This window comes from Dasypus novemcinctus, chromosome 12, assembly GCF_030445035.2.
Source record: "Dasypus novemcinctus isolate mDasNov1 chromosome 12, mDasNov1.1.hap2, whole genome shotgun sequence".
Taxonomy (NCBI): Eukaryota; Metazoa; Chordata; class Mammalia; order Cingulata; family Dasypodidae; genus Dasypus; species Dasypus novemcinctus.
In genome coordinates, this window is record NC_080684.1 from 36,546,916 (window position 1) to 36,571,198 (window position 24,283).

At 56.9% G+C, this 24,283-nt stretch overlaps 1 protein-coding gene across 6 annotated transcripts in view; it reads right to left on the bottom strand.

The window, feature by feature from the left end:
- The window catches only part of ASIC1 (acid sensing ion channel subunit 1), a 28,357-nt gene extending 4,309 nt beyond the window's left edge, over positions 1 to 24,048 (bottom strand). The window contains exons 1-7 of one of the 6 annotated variants that reach the window (XM_012519422.4): positions 23,916 to 24,048; positions 22,692 to 23,069; positions 21,851 to 22,046; positions 1,731 to 1,881; positions 969 to 1,096; positions 535 to 688; positions 108 to 164 (exon numbers count right to left, since the gene is read on the bottom strand). In XM_012519422.4, the coding sequence (XP_012374876.1) occupies positions 108 to 164; positions 535 to 688; positions 969 to 1,096; positions 1,731 to 1,881; positions 21,851 to 22,046; positions 22,692 to 23,053 (1,048 nt within the window). In that variant the 5' untranslated portion in view covers positions 23,054 to 23,069; positions 23,916 to 24,048. Of the gene's footprint in view, positions 1 to 107; positions 165 to 534; positions 689 to 968; positions 1,097 to 1,730; positions 1,882 to 4,101; positions 4,872 to 21,850; positions 22,047 to 22,691; positions 23,070 to 23,915 lie in introns of those variants that run through there. The other 5 variants (XM_071218900.1, XM_004477886.5, XM_012519420.4 and 2 more) reach the window with 5 other exon arrangements.
- Between the last annotated feature and the right edge of the window lie 235 nt (positions 24,049 to 24,283).

The following is a 24,283-nucleotide window of genomic DNA, read 5'->3' on the forward strand; positions in this document are numbered from 1 at the left end:
ACACGGGGGAGGGTGACGCCTGTCCTAGGACTCGTGTGAAACCTCTGGGAGCTTGGAAGCAGTACTTCCTTCCCTCCCCCAAACTGCCCCGGGTCCAGGGCGCTCACCCAGGGCAGGATCTGCACACTCCTTGTACTGTTCCGGGGTGCAGTATGGAGCATCCCCTGCAGGGGGAGAAGACAGGGGTGCAGGGTGAAGAGTAAAGGATTCATGTGACAGTGGTGGGGCCAAAAGCCTAGAAGGTGGAAGCCAGCCCCCAGTTTCCCTGGAGTTGGTGCCCGCACCCATGCTCTGTCCCTCTTGGACCCTTCCCACCCACCCTTATGGATTCAACCCCTCCCGGTCCAGGTAGGATTTGAGTCAGAGAGACGTGCATCAGAGGGGGATGGACTGGGGATGGAGAGGGGGTGGGGAGAGGTCACGTGGCCTTGCTTCCAAGTTGGCAGGGCGTGGACTGGGGATGGAGAGGGAGATGGGGAGGGGCGGGGCAGGCTGAGGGGCCCCAGGATCGTGCTTGGAGCTTCGCGGCCTGACCTGGCATGTGCACCATGCGGCAGTTGCAGTTCTCCACCAGGTAGCGCGTCTCACAGTCGATGCGGCAGGCGGTGATGCTGTAGGAGTCGAAGAAATCCGAGTCCATGGTAACAGCTTTGCAGGTGCCCCAGGGCGGGGGCAGGTAGATGAGCTGCTGGGAGAGCAGGGGAGCTGGGGTGTGTGTGGTGACTTCTCCCCACGTCACCTCGATGGGCGAGGCTCAGAACGCAGGAGTCCTACCCCCTCTCCCCCCACGGGCTCTCAGGACCTCGGGCTTTCCAGAGCCTTCCCATGCATTAGCTCACCTGTGCTGCTGCCGAGCCAGCTCCCAGCCAGGCCCCAGCTTACCTGGCCCTCCCATTCCTCATCGCCCGCCCCTCTACCTTGATCACTCCACACCCCACCCCAGGCCCGGTCTCCCCTGGCCCTCTCACCCGCTGCTCCTGGCAGGCCACGAAGGTCTGGAACCCGGGGGCCACGCCAAAACCCAACTGGTCGATGAAGGGAGGTTCATCCTGACTGTGGATCTGCACCTTGATGCCTGCCTCGAAGGACGTCTCGTCTGCAGGGACAAGGGGGCCTGTTGGGAGGGCTTCTGCCTTGCCCACCCCCTTTGGAGCTAGGGACATCCTATGTGTTCTGGGAACAAGTGCAGTCTCTGCTGGGCCTGGGTGGTCTGTGGGGTCCCAGCCCACCTCCAGCCTCCTTCTGGGCCCACCACCCCCTGCTGCCACCATCACCCCTGAATCCTGCACGCCTCCTCTCTTACCTGGCTTCTGTTATGCATCTGGGTGGTTCAAACTATTTCTCGAAGACTGTACCTGTCTCAGACCCCAGCCATTTCTCTCCCTCCCTTTCTCCCCGTTTCTCTCTGCCCCAAGGCCCCTGAGACCAGAGAGACAGCAGGCAGCCCCAGAAGAGAGGGAGTTATTTATAGAATGAGTGGCGGCCACTGATGGAAAGGGATGGCTGGTTACCTTGGAGAGAAACGGAGCCAGGAAGGGAGAGCCAGAGGGAGGCGTGTGGAAGACAGGTAGGGTTGGAGACGGAAATGTGAGATGCTGGGAGGAGAAGGAGGGCTGGAGCTCTGCCTGAGGCCCTGCAGCAGAGCCCAGGGCCCCCTGGCCAAGGCTGGGGCCAGGAGCCAGGGGGGAGGGAGTCCCAGGGCCAGGGGGCCCCTGGGGAGAGTGACCTACCAGTCTCCCCCCACACAGGCAGGTACTCGTCCTGCTGGATGTCCAGCATGATCTCCAGCCCGTTGCCCGTCCCACCCTTCATGGTCTTCAGCCGCGGCCGCCCGTCTCGGCCGGAGTTGAACGTGTAGCACTTTCCATACCGTGTGAAGACCTGGCGGGGGCAGAGCGGAGAGCTGAGAGTCCTGCCAGCCTGCCCTACCCACCAAGGGTTGTCCCAGATCTCCCGGCTGCTGAAACCTTGATCCCCTTCTGGACCGATGTCTCCTGCGCAGCCCATTCTCCATTTGTCTCCCTCTCCCTACGCATTCTCCACCCTCCTTTGCCCTGCTGTGTGCCCTGGAAAGCCGCGGGGCACGCGGCCCGAACTCCTTTGCTCCCCGGATGGGCTTCCGGTTGGGTTTGGCGACCCTTGGCAACAGGCCCCTCTCCATAGCACCGTTTCCTCCCCGGGCTCCTGCAGCCTGCAGGTGATAGCATTTCCCACTCTTGCTAGTGCCTCAGCCTCCTCGTCGGGTTCCTGCCTCCTGCCCCAGCTTGTAAACCTCCTGTCTTCTCAGTTGAATCGAGTGGCAATCTTTTTCCTGCCAGAACCCTGACATACATGCCCCCCTTCACCAGGAGCTTATAACCCCTAGACCCCTGGTCTCTCCTTGCACCCGTCCTCACAGACCCAGGCTCCTGGGGTCTTCTGAGATATCTCTTCTCTTCTGGATTTCACCCCTGCTCTCGCCAAGACGCTCTCCCAACCAAAGCTAAGATTTTAGGTTTCCTCCAGCCCTTAGTTCATCATTGACCATGGTCACTCGAGCCTGAAAGTAGACCTGGTTGCCATACCAAAGACCATGCCCCCCCAAGCACCAGTGCCTCTTCTCCCAGCATTTGGGGCTGAGCACCCCGGGCATACCATGCTTAATAATGCCTTTTCACGGCGATGGGGGCCTCGGAAGCTATCTTGGCCCTGGGACAGCCGCCCTTACCTTCTCCCCACACCATGCCCCAGCACAGTCCTAATCGCAGCTCTGATTACACAGCCACTTCAAAGAGGAAACCAGTGCTTCATGACCCTTTCCCCGTAGCTTCCCTCAATTCCCCAAGTACCCACGAAGGGAGTGGGTATGCTTTAACTACTGCTGGAAGGTGACAAAGTCCAAAAAGCAAGTTATAAGGTAAGACTAAACCCAAAGAAAGGGGGTGACAAAGTTTCGGGACAGACTGGTGTAGTGGGGGTGGGAGGGGGAGCAGGAAATAGTCTTTGCTTCTTTCCCCCCTTCCTGGAACAGCCTCTCCCAACCTCCTCCAGAAAAGATCCTGGCCTTCCCCATTCTGTGAGGGAGATCATAGATAAGGCAGAGAGAGATGACCCCAAGGTTTCTCGTCCCCCAGCCCCACTGCCGGGCCACCTGGAGAGGAGGGTTTTGCGGCGGTTCAGGTGGGCTGGGCTGCGGCGCGCTGGTCGCTGCTGCCACCTGGTGGTTCTGGGTGGGAAGTGTCTGCTCTGCCTTTAGGTCTGGAGGCAGCAGGCTTGACCCCTTTCCTCCCCCACGTTCCTCTATCTCCCGGCCTGCCCCTGGCTCAGTGGCCCCAACCCCCCAGGCTCATGCTGCCTTCAGTCAGTCCACCATGCACGGAAATGATGACACCCACCCTTTCCTATGCTAGGGAGGAGGTGGGGGACTGAGGGATGGGTGTCGGGGGAGGGAAGGGGCAGGAAGAGCCAGGTCAGATGGAGCTGGAAGCCAGCCTGGGGGGCGGGCCCAGGCACCTGGCTGGGAGGCCAAGCTGGAGGTGGGCTCTCCCAGCACGGGCTTCCTGGGAAGAGGAGCCCTGACCCCAGAGTCAGAGCTGGTGGGGCTGGAAGGGACTTGGACACAGAGCTGGAGGGGGACGGGGGGGGGGGGGGCGCCTGTGGGAGAGAGCAGGAAGAACAAATCAAGATGCAGTGAAGGCCCTGCTGGGGGAGCCGCTGTCCCCAGCTCCAGCCCAGGAGAGAGGGTCAGGCACAGGTTCCCACTAACAGATCAACGGTGAACTTCAGAGATGGAGCAAGTCCTGGCGCCCTACAGCCAGGGGTCTGGAGATGTCCGGTGGAGGATATTTAAGGACGTGCTAGGGCCCTTAGGGCAGCAGCTAATCACCAAGATGTATTTCGAGATTCTAACCGGGAGGGCAGCACTGGTTAGAGCACCTGGGAATGAGAACCCCGCTCTGGACCTGGGGTTCCCAGGTGAACCGTGGCCCAGGTCTCCCCAAGACATGTTACAGAGGGTGGGTGCGCAGCATGGCCAGCAGCCCCAGCCCCGGGAGGTGCTGGGCAGGGTGAGCCGTGGCGGGCGCCCTCAGGGGGCCGTGCCGGGCGTGGGCCCCCACTCACCACCGAGAAGTTGTGAGGGCCGCAGGGCCCCCCGCGGTACGAGCAATAGAGCAGCATGTCCTCCAGCTGGTGGCAGGAGCGATTGTAGAAGCGGTGCAGGTTAAAGGGCTCCCCAGAGAAGGCCTCAGGCCCCGGCGGGGCGAGGGGCACCCCGGGGTCATCACTTTCGTCCAGCCCCAGCATGGGGGCCAAGTAGAGCAAGTCTGGGTAGCTGAGCTGGGACAGCCGCACGGCGTTGGTGTTGCACAGGGTGACAGCCGGGAAGGCCAGCTCCGTGGTGGCCACCTCGTCCAGCAGAGTCATGTGCGGGTAGCTGAGGTAATAAGCAATGCGGTCGCCTACCTGGCACAGGAAGGTGCCCAGTGCCAGGACAAAGGCCACCGCCCACAGGGCCTGCCTCGGTCCCGGGCCCCCCTCCACGAAGACGCGGCTGGCTCCGTGCAGGGTGCAGCTGTTGGCGAAGGCCACCAGGTCCGCGGGCCAGGGCCCCTCATCGGCCTCCGCCGCCTGCTTTTCCTTCTCTTCTTCCTCCTCTTCCGATTCCGAGGGGTTCCGCTGCTGCCCGCGGGGACCCCAGACCTCTGCCAGGGGTCCCGGGGCCTCGTCTCCGGAGGAGAAGGAGACAGAGCAGAAGATCTGGATGGGCATCTTCTCCAGGGGGCTTCTGCCCCGGGGAAGTGGCGGGAGGAGGGGGCGGGCGCGGGGGGCAGGAGCTGTGCTCCAGGCAGGGGCTGGCCCGGCCGCCCCCCGCTCCGCCGGCTCGCGCTGCCCGCCCCGCCGCCCCGCTCCCCGCCGCCCTGCGCCCCGGCCTCGGTGTGGCTGAGGAGGGGCGGGGCGCGGAGAGCAGGGCCCGCCCTGCCGGGGAGGGCAGCGGGCGTCTGGCCGCCGAGTAATCGATGTCGCTGGGAGAGGCCGGTGGAGAGGAGGGGGGTGGGCCCAGGGCGGCTCAGCTCCCACTGCCGGGATGACCTCCGGCCACAGCAGCCCCCCAGCCCCCGGCACACGCTCTGGCTCCGTCCTCCTCAGTCTAGGCCTCTGAAGGCGCTTCAGCCTTCCCAGCCCAGTCCCCGGCCTCCGCTTGCTCATTCCTGGCGCAGTTATCAGGCCCCCAACGCTCTCCAGGCAGTCTCTCGGACCCCAAACTCCTCTCTAGTCCCTTTGACCCATAACCCACCCCCACTTATGTCACTGACCCTTAATTCCCCCAAGACACTGTTAAGCCACCAGTTCCCCGCCAATGATTCATTTGACCCTGTCCAATCGCTTTCCTGGTCCCAGTTTACTTCCAGCTGCTTCCCTGAACCCCACAATCCCTGCGATCACTCCCTCGACCCCCAATTTCTCTCCGACTGGTCTCCGAGCCCCACTTCTCCTCCCCTCGCTCCCCTGACCCCCTCTCTGTTCCAGGCGAGCACCCTCCTCCAGGCCGAGCTGCATTTAGATCACTTCCCCCAGGCGTGGCCTCCCCCTCTCCCCCTGGCTGGTGGGGCAGGCCAGGCTCCATTAGCTGAGGTCTCTCCCTGACCACAGCCTCATTTACGGCCAGTTCCTGGCACCGGCGGGAGGGACCCTGTCTCCTGCAGCTGAAAAGCTTCCAGGCGGCTCCCCAAGGCCCCTCCCGGCTTGCCCAGCCCCCCACCGGTCCAGGAGAGGAGTTGGAGGAATTCTCCCCTGGTGGGCAGAAGACACTGGGATCAGAGCTGAGACCCGGGCGCCTGGGTCGGGTGCGGAGTGTGAGGCATCGGCCTGGGGTGCCCCCCAAGCCCACAGCCTCGCAGATCCCCCCGGCCCCGCACCCCTCTGTGTGCTCTGATTACTGGGGCCACTGGATAAGGAACTTGAGCCACCAGCCAAGTCTCCAGGGCAGAGAAGGTGACCTGAGGGGAGAAGAGAAAGGGAGGAGGGAAGGAGGGAGAGAAGGAGGGAAGAAGGGGGGTTAACCCTTCCTCTGCAGGGCCCGAGGGCGAGCAGGGAGTGATGAGGGGGGAGACAAGCCCCCTGGAACTCCTTCCTTAACCACCCCACAGCCCCAGCCACACGCGCCCCCCCTTCTCCCTCCTCCCCTCTGTTCCCACCATCCTCACTCCTCCATTTGCATGCACAGACCTGAGTGTGCTGGCTACTGGAGGCAGGGTGCCAGGTTCTAGCAGAGCTGACTGATGGGGACCTCTGACCTCAGCTTCGCTGCCAGGGACATGGAGGCCCCAGAGGCAGAGGAGCCTTGCCTCTCTCCACCCTGACGCTACTGCCCTCGGGCTGGCCTCATCATCTCTTGCCTAAACAGCCTCTCAACTGTCTCTCTACCTCCCTGCCTCCCTGCAGTCTCCCCACCCCATCCCCCTTCAGTCCACGCTCTTTACTTCTGACCATTCTGCTGAAAGACCTTCTCTTGCTCCCCAGTGCCTCTGGGTAAAATTCAAGTCCACCAAGAGGACATACAAGGCAATAGCAAGCTGGAGGTATCTTCTGCTCCAGCCTCGCCTCCGCCCACTGGTCCCCCACTCCCCATGCAGAGTCCTGCCTATCCCCACTCCCCAGGTTCATCCATAGTTCCACACCTTCCCTGGACTCCATCGGGAAAACTCCTACTCATCTTTCAAGACCCTACTCACATGCTGCTGCCTCCCAGGAGGCCTCCCTGGCTCAGCAGGGCATAGTTAGTGCCCACTCAGGGGACAGCCTGAAAGGTCCATTTCTGCTCAAGGCCCTTCAGGCATGGGTAGTGGCCAGGAGCTCCCTGAGGGCAGGGATGGAGAGAATGGAAAGGCAGGACCCAGAGAACGCAGAGAGGCAGAACAGAAAAAGACCAGAAATCGCTAATGCTGAACGGCAGGAGAAGTCAGAGGTAGGGAATACCATGGTAACCAGAGAGCAGCCTTGCAGAGACGAGGAGAGAGAGACACCCCTGCCTTCTGCTGCTGTCCTGAGACTTCTCCTGCACGAAGTCAGGGTTGGTCTGTCTGTTTTCTGTCCCGTGTGTATTTTCTCCCGCCCTACCAGCTCCCCAAGGCGGGGTCCTCCTCCTTTGCCTCTCTTCACGATTTGTTTCCGAGGATCTCTGCAGACTTGGGCTGGGGATGAGGCGGGCCCAGGCTGAGGTTTGGGCTGGGAAAGCCGCGGCTGCCCGCATGGGCCATGCCCGCTAGAGGGCGTTGCTCCCCCCTTCAGACAGGTCCTGGAGGAGATTGGACTTGCAGAGGGAAGGGGTCAGTGGAAGCCTCCAGCTTGGCCGCCCGACCACCAGAGACGGGCAGGTAAGTGCACACACAGCAGTTTCAAAGAACAGTGAGTCTGTCATGGCTGGACACCTCTTCACCCACCCCAACACAAAGACCCACACTGCACACCCACACATCACACGTCACTACATACAGGCCCCAAGCCCCCTGGCCAGGCAACAAACGCACACACACACACTTAGTGGTAGTCTGGAGTTATGTAAATTTAATCTGTTCCTGTGGGTGTGAGCGCATTGTTAAGTAGGACCTATGGATGAGGTAACGTTAGTTAAGGTGTGACCCAGTTCAGTCATGATGGGTCTTAACCCTGTTACTGGAGTCCTTGATAAGCAGAATGAAATTCAGACAGACAGAGAGAAAGCCATGGGAAGCAAGAAGCTGAAAACTCTCGGAACCTGGAGGAGAAGGGAGAGGCCAGGGGAGGCCACCATGTGCATTGCCATGTGACAGAGGGGTCCTGGACCAAGGAGCGCGGGCAGCCAGTCCTAGAACACCAGTCTTCAGGAAGAAACCATCGCCTTGATGAGAGCCTCATACCAGAGGCTAGTAAATTCCCATTGTTTAAGCCAACCCAGTGCATGGAGTTTGCTTGAGCAGCCAAGGAAACTAAAACATGCCCCCCACCCTACCCAGTATCCTCGCTCCTCTAACATCCTCTCCCGCCCTCATCTCAGTTCCAGTAGACAAACCCAAATGTTTCACAGTAATGGGGAAGTGAGGAAAGTGTCTAGCAGCACGTACAGACTCCCCTCCCTTCCCAAGCACACACAGAGAACCCCAGAAGAGGTGCCCAAGCAGGCCCACCCAGAGAACTCCACTCAATTCTGAACTCTCTGGCCAGAGATTTGACCCTTCCCCCTGTCACTCTCACCCAGTATCTCTTGTCAGCTTTGTATGATGACTGAGTGGTTTCTGGCTTTCTCTACATCCTTCTGAACTTGAGTTTTGAAAGGTTTCATGGTTTTTAATTGATATCTCATGGGATCCTTGCACAACCCTGTGAAATTAGCAGCTATGAGTAACTTCACCACCATATGACAAATGAGGAAACAGTTACCAGTTCAAGTCTCAAAGAGAGCAAGTAGTTGGATTGAGACTGGAATTAGGTCATCCGTCTCCAGATTCTGTCCTTTGTTCATTCATTTACTCACCAAATATTTACTGAGAGTCTATGTACTAAGGACACAATGGAGAATAAATAATGGATGGGCACCTGCTTCCCATATGTAGCAGTTTGATGTGGTTATGAATTCCAAAAATAGATACTGGATTATGTTTGTAAACTGGTCTGTACCTGAGTGTGATTAAGTTATGATTAGGGCTTTGATCAGGCCATGTCTTTAGGGTGTTGAGTCCCCACCCACCAAGGGGAATAAAAGGCATGGCAAAAGACAGAGTTGAGGGCTTCTGATGTTGGAGTTTGATGCTGAAGTCTTAAGCTGGAGCCCCAAGAAGTCAGCACGCAGAAGAAAGAGAAGCCCCGGGAAGAGAGGACCTGAGCCAGGAGAAGAACACAGAGGAATAGAGATGGCTCCTTAGAGAAGAAACCCAAGGGAAAGAGACAGAGCTGTTCACCTGATAGGCTACAGCTGACCTTGGGAGAGAGGCAAAGTCTAGAGAGGCTCATAGTCTACAGCTGACCATGTGGAGAAAAGAGAGGCGCTGAGCCCAGAGGAACCCAGGAAGCCTGAACCCGCAGAGACGTAGGCAGCCATCTTGCTCCAACACATGGAAATAGACTTTGGTGAGGGAAGTAACTTGTGCTTTATGGCCTGGTATCTGTAAGCTCCTGCCCCAAATAAATACCCTTTATAAAAACCAACCAATTTCTGGGATTTTGCATCAGCACCCCTTTGGCTGACTAATACACCATATATGAGGTCCCAGGTTCAATCCCCAGTATCTCCTAAGAAAAAACAATGGACGGGACCCTGCCCGCACGGAGCTTATTGTTCAATGGGGGAGACAGTCATCAATTTAAAAAAATCACAAAAATAAATGTTTAGATCACAACGATTACTATAAACTTATTATTTATATATGTTTACATATGAGTTTTATACTTGAATAAATTAAAAAAGGAATATTTTTTAAAAAATAGTAAATATTATAAACCATGCTAAGTGCTATGAAAGAAATAATAGGGTTCTATGCAAGTGAATGAGAGGGGACCTGGCCCAGGCAGGGGAATTAAGGAAGGTTTCTCTGAGAAAGTGATGCTTGAACTATGTTCTAAAGAGCAGGGAAGAGTAAAGAGGAAGGTCTGTTGGGGGAAGGGAGGGTATTCTGGGCAGAGAACAGAGTCCGTGCAAAGGCCCTTAGGAGCGAGACACTGGTGTGGCCAGAGAGGTGGGTGAGAGCAGGCTGGAGAGGCCACCGGGCCCCACACCTGCAGGGCCTCGAGGACCACATTAGGATTCTTAGGGTACAGCCTATGGAAGGATTTCAAGCAATCGGATCTGTGTTTTGGAAAGATCGTTGTGATGGTTTGAAGGTGAATGGACCCCAGAAAAGTAGGTTCTTTTTTTTAAAGATTTATTTACTTACTTATTTTCCCCCCTTCCCCTCCTCCTGCCCTGCTGTTTTTGCTGTCTGGATTGTCTTCTCTTCTCATTTTCTCTCCTCTAAGATTCACTGGGATTCGAGCCTGGGGACCTCTGATGGGGAGAGAAGTTCCCTGTCAATTGTGCCACCTCAGCTCCTGGTTTCTGCTGCGCTTCACCTTGGCTCTCCCCTTGTCTCTCTTTTGCTGCATCATCATCTTGCCGCGTGACTCACTTGCGCGGGGCACTGGCTCACCACGCAGGCACTCGTGCAGGCACTGGCTTGCTGTGCGGGCACGCTTTCTCTTCTTTTTCACCAGGAGGCCCCAGGGGTCGAACCCAGGTCCTCCCATGTGGTAGACGGAAGCGCTATCAGTTGAGCCACATCCGCTTCCCTCAGAAAAAGTATGTTCTTAAAGCTACCTCATTCCTGTGAGTGTCAACCTATTGTAAGTGGGGCCTTTTGATTAGGTTACTTCAGTTAGGAGTGGCCCTTAATCCTCTTACTGGAGTCCTTTATAAATGGGATGAATATGGAAAAAGGGAAAAAAGCCATGGAGCAAGAGGCTGGAAGCAATGAAACCCAGAAGAGAAGGGACAGACCAGCAGACACAGCCATGCGCCTTGCCACGTGACAGAGGAGTCGAGGGTCGCTGGCAGCCGGTCTTCAGGAAGAAGGCATCGTGTTAATGGTGCCTCGACGGGGGCATTTTCACAGCCTCAGAACTGTAAGCTTGTAGGCTGATAAGTTGCCATTGTAAAAGCCAACCCATTTCTGGCATTTTGCTTTTGGCAGCTTAGCAGACTCGAACGGATTTTGGTATCAGAAGTGTGAGGTGCTACCATTGTAAATACCAGAAATGTGACAACAGCCTTATAAATGGGTAAGGGGTAGATTCTGGGAGAACTGTGAGATGCTTGATAGAAAAGTCATGGACTGCTTTGAGGAGACCGTTGCTAGAAATATGGACACTAAAGGTACTTCCGTAGGAAGTCTTAGACAGAAATGATGAATGCACCATTGCAAACTGAAAGAAAGGCGGTCCTTGTTTTAAAGTGGCAGAGAATTTGGCAAAGTTGAGTCCTAATGTCAGATGGAAGGTAGAGTTTGAAAGTGACAAGCTTGGACATTTAGCTGAGGAGATTTCCAAACTAAAAGTGGGAAGTGCAGCCTGGCCTCCCCTTGCAGCTTATAGTAAAATGTGAGAGGAAAGGGATAAGCTGAGAAGTGAACTCCTGCGTACAACGAAACCAGAAATTGATGGTTTGGAATATTCTGAGTTTCCAGAAAACAAGTCCCCACAGTATAGCACTCCATGTGAGGATTTAACTGAACATAGACCCAGCCAGCCATTTCAGGGCAAGCGACGATTGGAAATGCAGTCATCCAGAAAGGATCGGTAGAAAGTTCTATAGTCTCATGGTTTGGACCCCTGTGTACTACGTGCGACACTGACAAGTTTTTTGCAAGATCTGTACAAATAGAACCACTGCCAGCCCGGACTAAAAGAGGGAGAAAAAGGTTCAGATAGAAGGAAGATGACTTCAAAGGCAGAACCATGGAAGCTGAGGTTTGGACTAAAGACATCTTCTCAGGTCAAGAGAGCTGATCCACCCATGTGTGAGGACAGGGTGAGTATGGCCTGGCGCTTGGAGAGGGTGGGCCTTCTGCCCTGTTGTTCAGGCAGCTTGACCACCCAGTATCCTCAGCTGCCCGGGGGTATTGCAAAGAGGCTGGCCTCCACCCCAGCATTTGACAAAGGTGCAGCCTAGAGCCCAGCTGCCACCCTGCTGCTTGAGCAGTGTGGACCTAAGAGCCTGGCTGTCACCCCAATGCTGGGAGCTGTTGAAGCCTTCACCCCACTGTTTGGGGAGAGCACGGCCACTGCACTTGGAAAGGGTGGAGCTGCTGCTCCATCCGGCCCCAAGAACAAAGCATCATCTACAGATGGTGTTCAGACCTTGAAAACGAATGGAATATGTCCTAAAGGGTTTCAAAATTATTTGGAACCCATGACCCTTGTTTTTCTTCCAGTTTCTCCCTATGGGAATTGGAATGTTTATCCTACAACTGTCCCTCCTTTGTATACTTGAAGCAGATAACTTGTTCCCTAAGTTACCCAGGTCCACTGCCAGACCGGAACTGTGCCCCAGGACAGGCCACACCCATAACTGCTTTTGATAAGACTTTGAACTTAGTATTGTTACTAAAATGATTTCAGGGAAAACGGACTTGGCCCAGTGGTTAGGGCGTCCGTCTACCACATGGGAGGTCCAGGGTTCAAACCCTGGGCCTCCTTGACCCGTGTGGAGCTGGCGCACGTGCAGTGCTGATGTGCGCAAGAAGTGCCCTGCCACTCAGGGGTTTCCCCCGCATAGGGGAACCCCATGTGCAAGGAGTGCACCCGTAAGGAGAGCTGCCCAGTGCGAAAGAAAGTGCAGCCTGCCCAGGAATGGCGCCGCCCACACTTCCCCTGCCACTGATGACAACAGAAGCGGACAAAGAAACAAGACGCAGCAAATAGACACAGAGAACAGACAACCGGGGGAGGGGGGGAATTAAATAAATAAATAAATCTTTAAAAAAATAAAATAAAATGATTTCAGACTTTTGGGATATTGTGATGGAATGAATGTATTTTGCATATGAAAAGAACATGTCTTTTTGGGGTCCAGAGGGTGGAGTGTGATTCTTTGAAGCTGTATGGGCCCCAGAAAAGTACATTCTTAAAGCTACCCCATTCCTGTGGATGCCCTTTGAATAGGTTACTTCAGTTAGGCCCAGGGTGGATCTTAATCTTCTTACTGGAGTCCTTTATAAATGAATACAGAGGCAGAGAAGAGGAAAAGCCACAAAGCAAGAAGCTGGAGGCAACGAAACCCAGAAGAGAAGGGAGAGACCAGCAGATGCTGCCATGTGCCCTGCCATGTGACAGAGGAGTCCAGGATCACCGGCCACCAGTCTTCAGGAAGAAGGTATATGCTGGTGAGGCCTTAATTTGGACATTTTCACGGCCTCAGCACTGTCAGCTTATAAGCTAGTACATTCCCACAGTTCAAAGCTAACCCATTTGTGGCGTATTGCTTTAGGCAGCCTAGCAAAGCGGATCAACTGCCGGTTTGCAGTTGTAAAGGATGAAGGGGAGGAGCCAGAGGGGCTCCCAGGAAACCTATCAGGAAGCCGCTGCAGCAGTCCAGGGGAGGCATGTGCTGGCTTGGAACCGGGTGGTAGGGCAGAGAGGAGGAGAAGTGAGCACCTTGGAGAGATAATTAAGAGGCAAAGCTGGCAACACCTGGCAAGATCCTGCCTAGGGAGGGGGAGATGGCGCATCACCGATGGTTTCTGGTTCACATAATTGGGTGGCCAGTGGCGCGGCTCCCTGCATCAGGCTCAGGGGGGCAGGACTAGGTCGGGGGGTAAGATGCTGAGTTTGGCGTTGCATATGCTGGTCTGGAGGAGCTTGGAGACCTGCAGGTAGAGATGTTAACTGGGAAACTGGCCCTGGGGCTAAAGCTAGGAGGAGAGAGCTGGGCTGACACATGAATTTGGTGGCTGTCAGAGTGTAGATGGTACCTGAAGCCTTGAGTGAAAATGAGACTGTCCATGTGGAGAATGTAAAATTAAAAAAAAAAAAAGAGAAAAAGACCTGGTTTGTCAGTACCCACTAAAACTGTATGGCATACTACCCTATGACTAAACCTTAACTCCTAGTTTAATACCTAAGATAAATGAGTGCATATGTCAACCCAAAGAGGTGCACAACAATGTTGATGGTAATTTTATTTATAACAGCCAAAAACTAGCAGTGGTAGAAAGGATAAATATATTGTGATATATTCATATAATGGGATATTACACAGCACTGAAAAAGAACCAACTCCTGCTACACACGACATGGCTGAATCTCACAGACATAATTATAAACAAAAGGAGATAAAAAGAAAAGAGTACAGGCTGGGTGGAGTACACATATGCTCTATAAAGTTCAAGAAGAGGTCAGGGGAAGCGGAGTTGGCCCAGTGGTTAGGGCGTCCACCTACCACATGCGAGGTCCATGGTTCAAACCCTGGGCTTCCTTGACCTGTGTAGAGCTGGCCCACGTGCAGTGCTGATGCGCGCCAAGGAGTGCCCTGCCATGCAGGGGTGTCCCCCGCATAGGGGAGCCTCACGCGCAAGGAGCGCACCCAGTAAGGAGAGCCGCCCAGCGCGAAAGAAAGCGCAGCCTGCCCAGGAATGGGGCCACACACACAGAGAGCTGACACAGCAAGATGATGCAACAAAAAGAAACACAGATTCCCGGTGCCACTGATAAGGATAGAAGTGGTCACAGAAGAACATACAGCGAATGGACACAGAAAGCAGACAACTGGGGGGGGGGGGGAGAGAAATAAAAAAAAAAAGAACAGGTCGGAATAGTGGTTAGCTCTTGTTAAGGTAGTATTGACTAGGAAAGGACCTGAAGAAATCTTCTGGGGGTCTGGAAATGTTCTGTACTTTTATCCCAATGTAAAATATACTAATATATGTAAACCACTACATTGTAAGAGACACCAATGTAAAAATTCATCAAGTTTTACCCTTGAATGATACACACAGGATTTAAAAGAAGAGGAGTAGTGCCAACATTTAGTGGTCAAGTAGAAGAGAATGAACTGGAAAAGGGATATAGAAGACTGGCTAGAAGAAGTAGGGGGAAAACCAGAAGGTGTAGTTGTCAGGAAAGATGTTAGTTCAAAACAGAGGTGGTGATCAGCTGTTTTGAATGTTATTGATAGATCCAGGATAAAAAATATTTGCTGGATTTGGCAATATGGGCGTCATGGGAGACTTAGCTAGATTCGTTTTGGTGGAAAAGTGAGATGAGAGAAGGCAGCCTAGAGCGGATTAGAGAGTAAGTGAAAGATGGGAAAATGGAAACAGTACGTCATTTTTTTTTTTTTTTTTGAGGTACCGGGACAGGGGATTGAACCCAGGATCTCATATGTGGGAAGCTGGTGCTCAACCACTGAGCCACATCAGCTCCCCTGAGTTGGTTATTTCCTTTGTTTGCTTCGCCTGAGCCACATCCACTCCCTATATATCACTTTTAAGACCTTTGCCTGTTAAGGGAAGCAGAGAGATAGTGTGGGAGCTAGAGGGTGCTGTGGAGTTGAGAGAGGTTTTGTTTTTATTTTTTTTCTATCTTCGCCTAAAGCCTCGTATGTAGTAAGTGCTCAATAAATGCTAGCTGTCCTTGTAGCCATCTATTTTAAGACGGGAGAATCTTAAGCATGTTGCAGTGTGGATGGGAAGGTTCCGCTTGAGAGGGAGAGACTCACTGCCGAGAAGGGAGAGGCATACTCATTAGGATAAAGTTCCTAAAAAGGCAGAGGCAGATGGATGGAAAGAATGCATGGAGATTTTGGCCTAGATAAGGTGGCTGCTCCTCCTGGAGACTGGTGCCCAGAGGAGGGAGGACTCTTGCACAAGGCTTCTATTTTCTCTGTGAAGGGGGAGGCAAGGTCATCTGCTGGGAGTGGGAGGGGAGCTGAGAAGGCCGCCTGATGGGGAGGAACAGAGAAGTTTGCAGTAGTCACTGGGGAGAACAGGTTAACCAGAAAAACACAGCGGGTGGCAGGCCGCACCGCAGACCCCTAAGGATGCTGGTCCTGCACACAGTGTGCTACCAAGCAGGTCTGTCGTGACCTCCTCTGGTGGCGCCTGGCTGTGCCGGGCCACCCTGCGGAAAGACAGTGGGTTCCTCTCAGGTTGGGACTTGGCCAGATGGTGACAAGAAAAGACAGAGGAGCTGGCTGCTCAGCCTGGGTGGGCGAGTCCTCCGGGCTTCCCCTTTGCACTCTTCGTTTTCTTTCCCCTTCCAGCCTCCCCACACTGCTTCTCCACAGAGCATGGGCATCTGGGGAGCTCCCAGCACCCTTCCCCTCCATACACATTCCTGCTCCCGCAAGAACCCGGATTTCAAAGATCTGAAGTCAGGGACCCTCTCTGTCATCTCCTGGCGGTGTGACCTCAGGCAAGTCACTTAACTTCTCTGAGCCTCACCTGTTTCATCTCGCAAGGGGCAATATGAACATCGTCCTAATCTCCCAAAATGATGAGGATCACATGAGTTCAAGCAGGAAAGGGAATTTGCAAATGGCAGAACGTGACCGAAGGAGACGATTATTTTTTCCCGGGTACGCGCTCCATGCACGACCAGAAGTTTGTCTGCTCCCAAGCCTTTTCCCACAGCCACGTAGAGGGAGCGGCCTGTGCCCCCAGGTGCGTCCACACACTTCCTCTTCACTCCCAAGGCTCCATTCACATTCTCTCTCAGACTCACGCACGGAGGGGCACAGGCGTACTTGCACACTTGGGGCACACAGGTAGTGTGTGGAGAGGAGGTCTGGGTCGGGTGCTGTCCGTGTTGAGGCCCCTGCAGCAGTCTCTCCCGGTCCCAGCGTGGCACCTCAGGCCCCCAGGTGGTACAGAGGAGAGGACGGGAAAGGCTTTTCTTTCCAAGAACGCAGGGGGTCTCCGCAGGCTCACAGCCTGCCATTCCTCTCTTGTGGGCGTGAGTGGCCTTGGAGAGCCAGGGGTGGCTGAGAGTCTGTCCTTACAGTTGCTCAAGGGAACTTCCCTCCAAGGTGAAGACAGTGTCATGCTCATTTTTAAATTTTCCAGGAGGAAGATGTTTTCTGAGACAGGCATCCAGGAAAGTCGGTGCTGCACATCCTTTATACTCACGGGCCAGCGTGGGCTTGGCCGGAGAGCCCCAGGGAGGGATCTCTCATCCGGAGGTTGAAGGGGGACTGCCTCTTGTCAAAAAAATAATTTAACCACCCATTCAGTGCCAACAGCACCACCAACCCCGATAGGAAATGGGCCTGGGAGCTGAGAAACGGAGCCAGATGAATTATATCCCAGATCGAACCCAAGAGTCCTAATGTAGCCCACCCTCCGCCGGAGCTCGGCACCAGTTATGGTTTTTGCTACTCCTCCCCAGTTTGGCTGCCCTGGAATCTCCATCCAAGGTTGTTGACTGAAGGTTCCCAGCCAGAAAGCAGAGGAGACCTCCTTACACCTCCTGTGAGGGAAGGCTCCTGGCCAAAGGCGGGGAAATGGCTTGTGCTGGAGAGAACGGGCTGGTTCCCCAGCCAGGGCAGCAGGGGGGTGGGGATGCATGCCACAAACCCAGGATTTTCTCCAGAGCTGAGCTGGGCTGTGGAGGTGGGAGGGGAATGCGCAACCCGACCGAGCCGTGGAGGGTCCTCTCGTCCCGGCCCTGAAGCCCCGTCATTTCCCGCAGTGACCCCCGCATCCTCCTCGGCCGGGGAGCCTCACTGGGGGCTGCCCTGAACTCCAGGCTCCCCGAGGGCACTTAGAAGGGGCTCTGTCTGCCGCCGGAATGAATAAAGGGGAGCGCGACAGTCCCCCAACCCGCTCCCCAGCCCTAATATTCAATCTTCCTCGCCGCCCGCCCCGGAACTGAAGCTGCTCTCCACAAAGCTGAAGCTTGCTCAGAAGCAAACTCCACCACACCGGGAGGGAGCGTTGGCACCTCCCGGCGGGCCTGGGCACACCCGCACACGCCCGCACACGCCCCTGCAGCGACGCCCAAGCCCCCCCCACCTCCCCCGCTTCTGGGCTCTGCCCCAGAGGCCCTCGGTTACTCACATCAGTTCCCTATTACTTTCGCCAACAGCCTGGAGATCAATTAGCTCAGCGTCTAGTGCCTCAGAGCAGACAGCCTGGGAGAGGGGTGGGCTCAGCAGTGACTGGGGGTGGGAGTGGAGGGGTGAGCGGGAACGAAGTCACCCGAAGGATCTCTGCATGTGTGTCTATGTGTGTGAGACAGGGGGCGGGAGAGGGACACCCCAACCCAGGGTGCCCTGGATTCCCGCAACTGGCTCTGCCCCTTCGTGCCCCAGTCTCCCCTCTCCAACCTCCACATCCGGTTGAGGCACTTCCTAGGGAGAGAGGGAGAAATGGGAGGATGGGGGAGGGAGGTACCCAGGAAGTCTCGGGCAGGGGGCCCCTGTTCCTGTTCCAAGGAACCTCTTCCCACCAGCCTCCTCTCCCTCTGCAACGGGTGCCTGCTCCCCCCGCCCCACGCAGACCACTCAGCCTCCGGGTGGGGTTGCCACGACCCTCTCTGCAGCCCCTCCACCCCTGCCTCGCTGGTGGAAACGCACCCCTGCTGGAAGGCCGGGCCTCCCCCAGGACTCCTGGTCTGGGCTTCTGTGGGTGGATGGGGGAGTGGGGTGAGGCCAGCCAGGGTGTGTGGGTACAAGGGGTGTCAGCGAAGAGGGGAAGCAGACCCTGGGGAGAGGAAGGCCCTGTGCTGATCCTGCCCCCGCCCGGGACACACCGCCACTGGCTCTGCTTGGTTTAAGCTGACCCTTGCAGCCCCTCTGTACCCAGGATGCCCACCACACCCATCTCCTGACTCCCTTCCAGGCCTACGGGGAGAGCATATCAGTGCCCACTCCACCTACCCTCTGGGGAATTCCTGTGGGCCCCCCAGGAAACCCTGTTCCCCCCTCCCCTGTCCCCCAGTGCCCCTCCCTCCTGAGAGAGATCACCATGTCCACTGCACCCCCCCCCCATTCTCTGCCCTTCCTTCCTTCTCCTCCAAGGTCCAGCAATGAGCTCTTGCTTCTCTCCCCCAAGCGAAAGCTCTAGGGCTCAGCTGGAGGAAGGGTGCTGCCTGGGGCAGACTGGGCAAGCAGCTGCCAGCCCCCTCCCCTCGGTGCCGCTCAACATGCCAGCCACATCGGCTGCTCCCACTGCCAGGGACAGATAAGGTGCAGCTGGAGGCTGGCACCAGCTGCTGCTGAGCTCACGACCCAGCCCCCGCCCAGACAGCGGCCGACAGCTGCGCCCTCGGCCCCCTCCACGGAACCCCTGCCCTGCCTTGGCCTGGCGGCCTCGAGGTGGGCTGGGAGAGTGGCGTCTTAGACCCCGTTGCCTGGCGACTGAACCCCCACTGGGAAGGAAAGGAGATGGCTGGAGAAGAGGGAGCCCTGTGGCTGGGCCTTTGGTTGTTCTGTGGGTAGCTCTGGCGGGAGCACTGAGGCCCACCCCCCCTAACTGCTGTGGGGATACTCCCCTCATGGCCCTTCTGCCGCTTCAGCCCCAAAGGATTTCCAAACCAGTTTCCCCAGATTGAGCTGAGGTTGTCCACATTCACCCTCCTCCCCCAAGCTTACTCAGTCAAGCTGGGGAGATGGCCATGGAGCAGACACTCTGTGACCACCAGTCTACCCCCTGTGGCTGAACTGGGTTCAGGAGCACATCTGAGGAATCCTGTTCCTGCAGATTCCATCAGGGGAGGGACCAGAGACGCCTCCCTCTCTCCCTGAGAACCATCCTCTAGAACAGGGTTCCTACCGATTGGAAGAGGGTTGCCCTTGGAAATCCGCAAAAGGGTTCACATGTGCCCATGCACACTCTATTTTGCAGGTGCTTTCAGGAAAGGCTTGCAGCCCCGGTTAGGAACGTCTGCTGCCAAGATGCCAGGGTGGCCTTCCCTAAGCCCTGACCCCAGATGTTTGCTGTCAGTGCCGCAACCGTCCAGGGGCTAGGTACACACCCCCTGGGCACAGCAGAGGGATGACGAGGATGGAGAGGCAGATGTTAATTAGGAGACAAAGGGGAGCAACAAGTCCATTAGGACTGGGGAGATCAAGCAGAGTGCCAGAGACCTCCTTCTCCAGCAGAGAGGCGTCAGACCTGGGTTCGCAACCCTCGCACTCCTGGAGCACACCCACGGGCAGCAGGAGAGAGCTTGACCTGGAAAGGGGCAGGCAGTGAGGTCCCCCAGCAGGGGAGCGGGAGTGGATGAGTTTTGGATCCGTTCAGATTCGGGGTCAGGTCTTCGACATGGGCTAAGAGACAGGGAAAACCTGGTCTTCCCTGACCACTGAGAGCCAAGTTGGGCCTGCAGGGTATCTCTCCCCACAGCAAGAGGAAGAACTCAGATTGCTCCAGAGCTTTGTGAACCAACCGTCTCTCCATCTGGCTGCTTAAAATTGGCCCCTCAGGCCACATGATTCAATCACCTTTCAATATCTCCAGTACCACGAACCAAGCATGTCTTAGCATTACCATGTGGAATCCTTCCAGACGCAATGGACAAATGGAGCTTCAAAAGCACTTTCAATTCGCTAACTGTATCGTTCCCAATTTTATACCTTTGCACCTTCCCAGGTGGAGCCAAGCAATTCCCTCCCTCATCCATCACTACGAATCATCCACGCTAATGGGTTTTCTCTGTCTTTCTAGGTGGTCCCTGCTGCCTGCAGCTTGAGGTGTGTTGGGGGCAGGGGGTGTCTGGCTTTCGTGTCTACCTTCACCAACAGTTCTTCTGCTCTTGGGAGCACAGTTGGTGAGTGAGCTTGGGAACCCTTTGATCTCAGGCTCTCAAGAATCCAGGAATCTCCTAGTGTGAAGAATGAAAAGAAGGAAGTGGTTCTTGCACCCAGGCTAAGCTCCTTATCAGCTTGGCTTGGCAAGTAGGGTGGCTGTGTCACCCTTGCCCAGCAAGGTAGACAAAGGCCCATAAAACTGATCTGCAGAGCGGGGCTTAAAGAGATTGGGAAGTCCTGTGTGACCTCAGTAGGAAAAACCAAGCATTATCACGACTCCAACTTTTCTACATAAACAAGTGCTGTTCATTTCCCCATAATGCTGGGAGGAAGCAAGCAAGGGGAAGGAAATGGGCAGGGAAGGAAGGAAGGATCCCAGAGTAGAGAGTTGGAAGTAGATACGGAGAGGAAGGGGATGCTAGGGGAGACTGGCTTGTGAAAGAGCAGTGGCCGGAATTGGAAATGCACACTAGGACTCCAGTCAACAATATTAATGAAAAGTGTTCACTGCGTTGAGGCTTAACAAGAAACGACTCCTAATCCCGAACCAGTTCTCTAAGCAGCTCTGCGAGCTTGGGCAGCTCAGCCCTACCTCTCTGTCTCAGTTCGTAAATTTGTAAAACAGAGATGATATCATTGATTCTACCTTACTTCCAGTTTTATTGAGGAGGTTGAGGGACTGCCAGAAAGCACTCGAATGAGCTACAGGCGTCGTCCTCTCTTTCGGTGTCATTTATACAGAGCTCCAGCTCCTTTGGCCTCTTTCCAGCCTCTGCCTGGTTCCTACCTCTCTTTAGAAACCTGTATGCCTTGCCCAGGACCCCCTGGCACCTCAGATGGCCGAAGGAGGTTTCTCCCTCGTGTTTCCTGGGGTGCTGGCTTTGACACAGCCGTATCTGTGGGGCGGGATGTTTGTGGGGCATCTCCACTTAAAGAGGCAAAGGGCGCCTCCAGTTCAGCCAAGCCCATGCACCCCGAATCATCACCCCCTCTCCAGACCTTGGCTTTGGGGCTTTTCCTGGCACAAGGGGAGGCGACCTTGTTAGGTGGGTGTGTCTGTGTGTATGAGGCGGGCATGGAGGGAATGACCCATCTGGCTATTTAAGAGAAAGCTTCTCTTCCTTCCCATGATTCACAGCGCTTTTCAGACTTTAATGCAATTCAAATCACTTGGGGATCTTGTTAAAATGAAGATCCTGATTGGATGCGTCTTAAGAGAATTCTGCTGTTCTTTCAAGCCCCCGAATGATGCTGATGCCGCCGGTCACTCTGAACAGGAAGGCTCGAGCTTACGTGTCACACCCCCACCCAGCTCTGACACCTGTGGCAGCGACGATAAGATTGGTCGGGTCGGGGCCGTGGCAGGCTCTGCGTGGGCATGGGCGCGTGCGTGCGTGTGCGTTGGGCGCCGGAACGCTCCTTCCTGTCATCCCGGGCACAAGACTGAGGCTCGATCCTCACACAGAGCAAACGTGCCCCCGTGCCCAGCCGAGCCCCAGGACGCACGGCTCCCTCTCCCGGAGCGGCGGGAGCCAGAGAGCCCCCCCCCCCCCGCCTCCTCCTCCTCCTCTTCTGTGTCTGAGCCGACACACGCATCACACCAGGGGCCTCACTCACCACCTTGAAGTCTTCGGCACTGCAGACCTCCCCCCGGAAGTGGCAGGAGAGCAGCATGTCGTGAATGTCGTGCCCAGCACGGTCATAGAACTCCCGCATGTTGAAGGGCTTGGGCTTAAAGCTGCGGAAGTTGGCCTTGTCCTGCAGGATCTCCAGCTGCTTTTCGTCTGCCATCTGCGTGTCCGGTATCTCGTACCTGGAGCCCGGAGGTGAGTGGCGCACGGGTCAGCACGACCTTGGGGTCCTGCCTCCCTCCGGCCTCTAGCACTCCATACCCAACTTGGAGGGAGGGCAGCATCCAGTGCATCGGGTCTAGGCATGGGCCAGGAAGGAGAGCTGGGCATGTCCAGGGGACCTGCTCCATGGGATTTCAGCGCCTGCCCAGGGGCTGGGCATCTCAGCACACAGGCGAGAAGGAACGTGGATGAGGATGGAGTGGGCAGAGAGGTCAAGGTGGGGCTGTGGACTCGACCCTTTCAAGATGGTCTGCCTGCCTTCCTCAGAGTAAGATGGTCGAGACAGAGTGGCAGGAGGGGGACAGACGTCACTCCAGAGAGAGTGGTGATATCTCACAGTTCAGGCTGGGTAGGGGCAGAGTTGTTTTGGACTGTGCTGGGATCAGAGATCGGGTGTCATTAATTGGGTGCCTAACAGCACCCCGCATCCCCTGGTGTGAGTGGCAGGTGTGGGGACGGCAGGAGGGCAGAGTCGGCTGGGCTTCATGGAAGGTTGAGGAGACGAGCTCCCCAACAGGGTGTCTGGGAGCCAGGAGGCACGCGACACCGGCAGCCAGGCTGAGGGTGGGGGCGCAGGTGGGGGGAGGAGTGCGGGAGCCGCCCACCTGTTGTTGAGCAGGGCCAGCAGCTCTCCGGCGTGGTACAGGTCATTCTTGGAGACTTGGCTGAAGCGGAACTCGTTGAGGTTGCACAGCGTGACGGCGGGGAAGGTGAGCTGGGAGGCGGCCACTTCGTCGAGCTTGGTGACGTGGTGGTAGTGGAAGTAGTACTGCACACGCTCGGTGCACACACACAGCAGCACAGCCAGCGAGCCCAGGAAGCACAGGGCCCACAGCGCCCGCTTCAGTGACAGCCGCTCGTAGGAGAAGATGTGGGCTAGGCCGTGCAGCGTGGAGCTGCTGGCGAAGGCCTGGATGCTCACCGGCTGGACGCCACCCACCTCCTCCTCCTCGGCCTTCAGTTCCATCCTGGCCGAGGGGATCCTGGGGAGAGGAGGGAAGTCTGTCATTGCCCTGGGATGCCGGGACACGGGGGGGGGGGCGGGGGGGGCACTCCAAATGTGTTCACCCAGAATCCCCATCCCCAGAGGTCACTCACTGCCTGGGGGGCAGGAGCTTGTCCTAACGTGAGCCCAGAGGTGGCGGGTGGAGGGACACTCCCAGGGAGGATCTCCAATTGCAGGGGCTCAGGGTGAGGGTGGGAGTCAACTCAGGGAAGAGAACACACGCCTGGGAAAGCACCCCAGGCCAGGGGAGACCCCAGATGGAGTCATCCCAGGGCTGGAGGGAAGTCCCGGTTCTCTCACAGGCAGGCACAGGAGTTCCCTCCAGATGTGGGGTCACTCTGGGACAGGGATGTCCATCCCCAAACTCCCCCAGATGGGTGCCTGGTTAAAGGTGTCCCCAGGACTGGGCTCTCCCCCCACCCCCGTGAGCTAAACCTGGACCGGAAACCCCCCCCAGGGACGCGACACACATCTGGGGAGGGGCCCGGCCTGAGTCCTCACCTGCGGGTGTCTCCAGTTCTCATATCGGCACAGGCTGTGTGTGTGTTGGCGGGGGGTGGGGGTGGAGGGCAGCCCGAGGTGGACGGCTGGGGGGGGGCGCGGTTCCCTATGACAGCGAACTGTCCCCGCCCCGGACGCACCCCCCCCCCCTCCAGTCCAGATTCTCGTCGCAGCAAGATGCCCTGCTCGGCCCCCCGCCCCCGCCCCAGTCACCGCGCCACCCCAATACGGGGGAAAGCAGGAGCGGAGAGAGTCTCGGCTCCCCGGCGCAGGGGAGCCCCGCGGCCAAAGGCGGAGCGGGGGCGGGGGATCAGAAACGCACCTGAGAGGGGCTTCGGGCACCCGGCAGCCGGCGGCGGGTCCTGGGGCGCGCGGCCGGACGCGGGCTCAGCGCCGCGCGGCCGAGGGGCTCATGGCCCGGAGCGGGAGCCGGCGGCCGCCGCGGCGCGCCGCGCAGAGCCCTGCAGGGAGCGGCCGGCCCGGCCCGCCTCGGCGCTGCCCGCCCGCGCGCGCTCGCTCGCTCGCCTCGGCTCGCTCTGCTCTCAGCCCCGGGATCTGCAGGGATCCATCGTCCGGCCGGGAGGCTGCGAGGGGAGGGGGAGGCTGGGGGAGGGGAGAGGGTGCGCGTGCGCGCCTACGAGTGTCGGCGAGGGTGTCTCTGGGCCCGGTGCGCGCGCGCGGGGTCCCCGG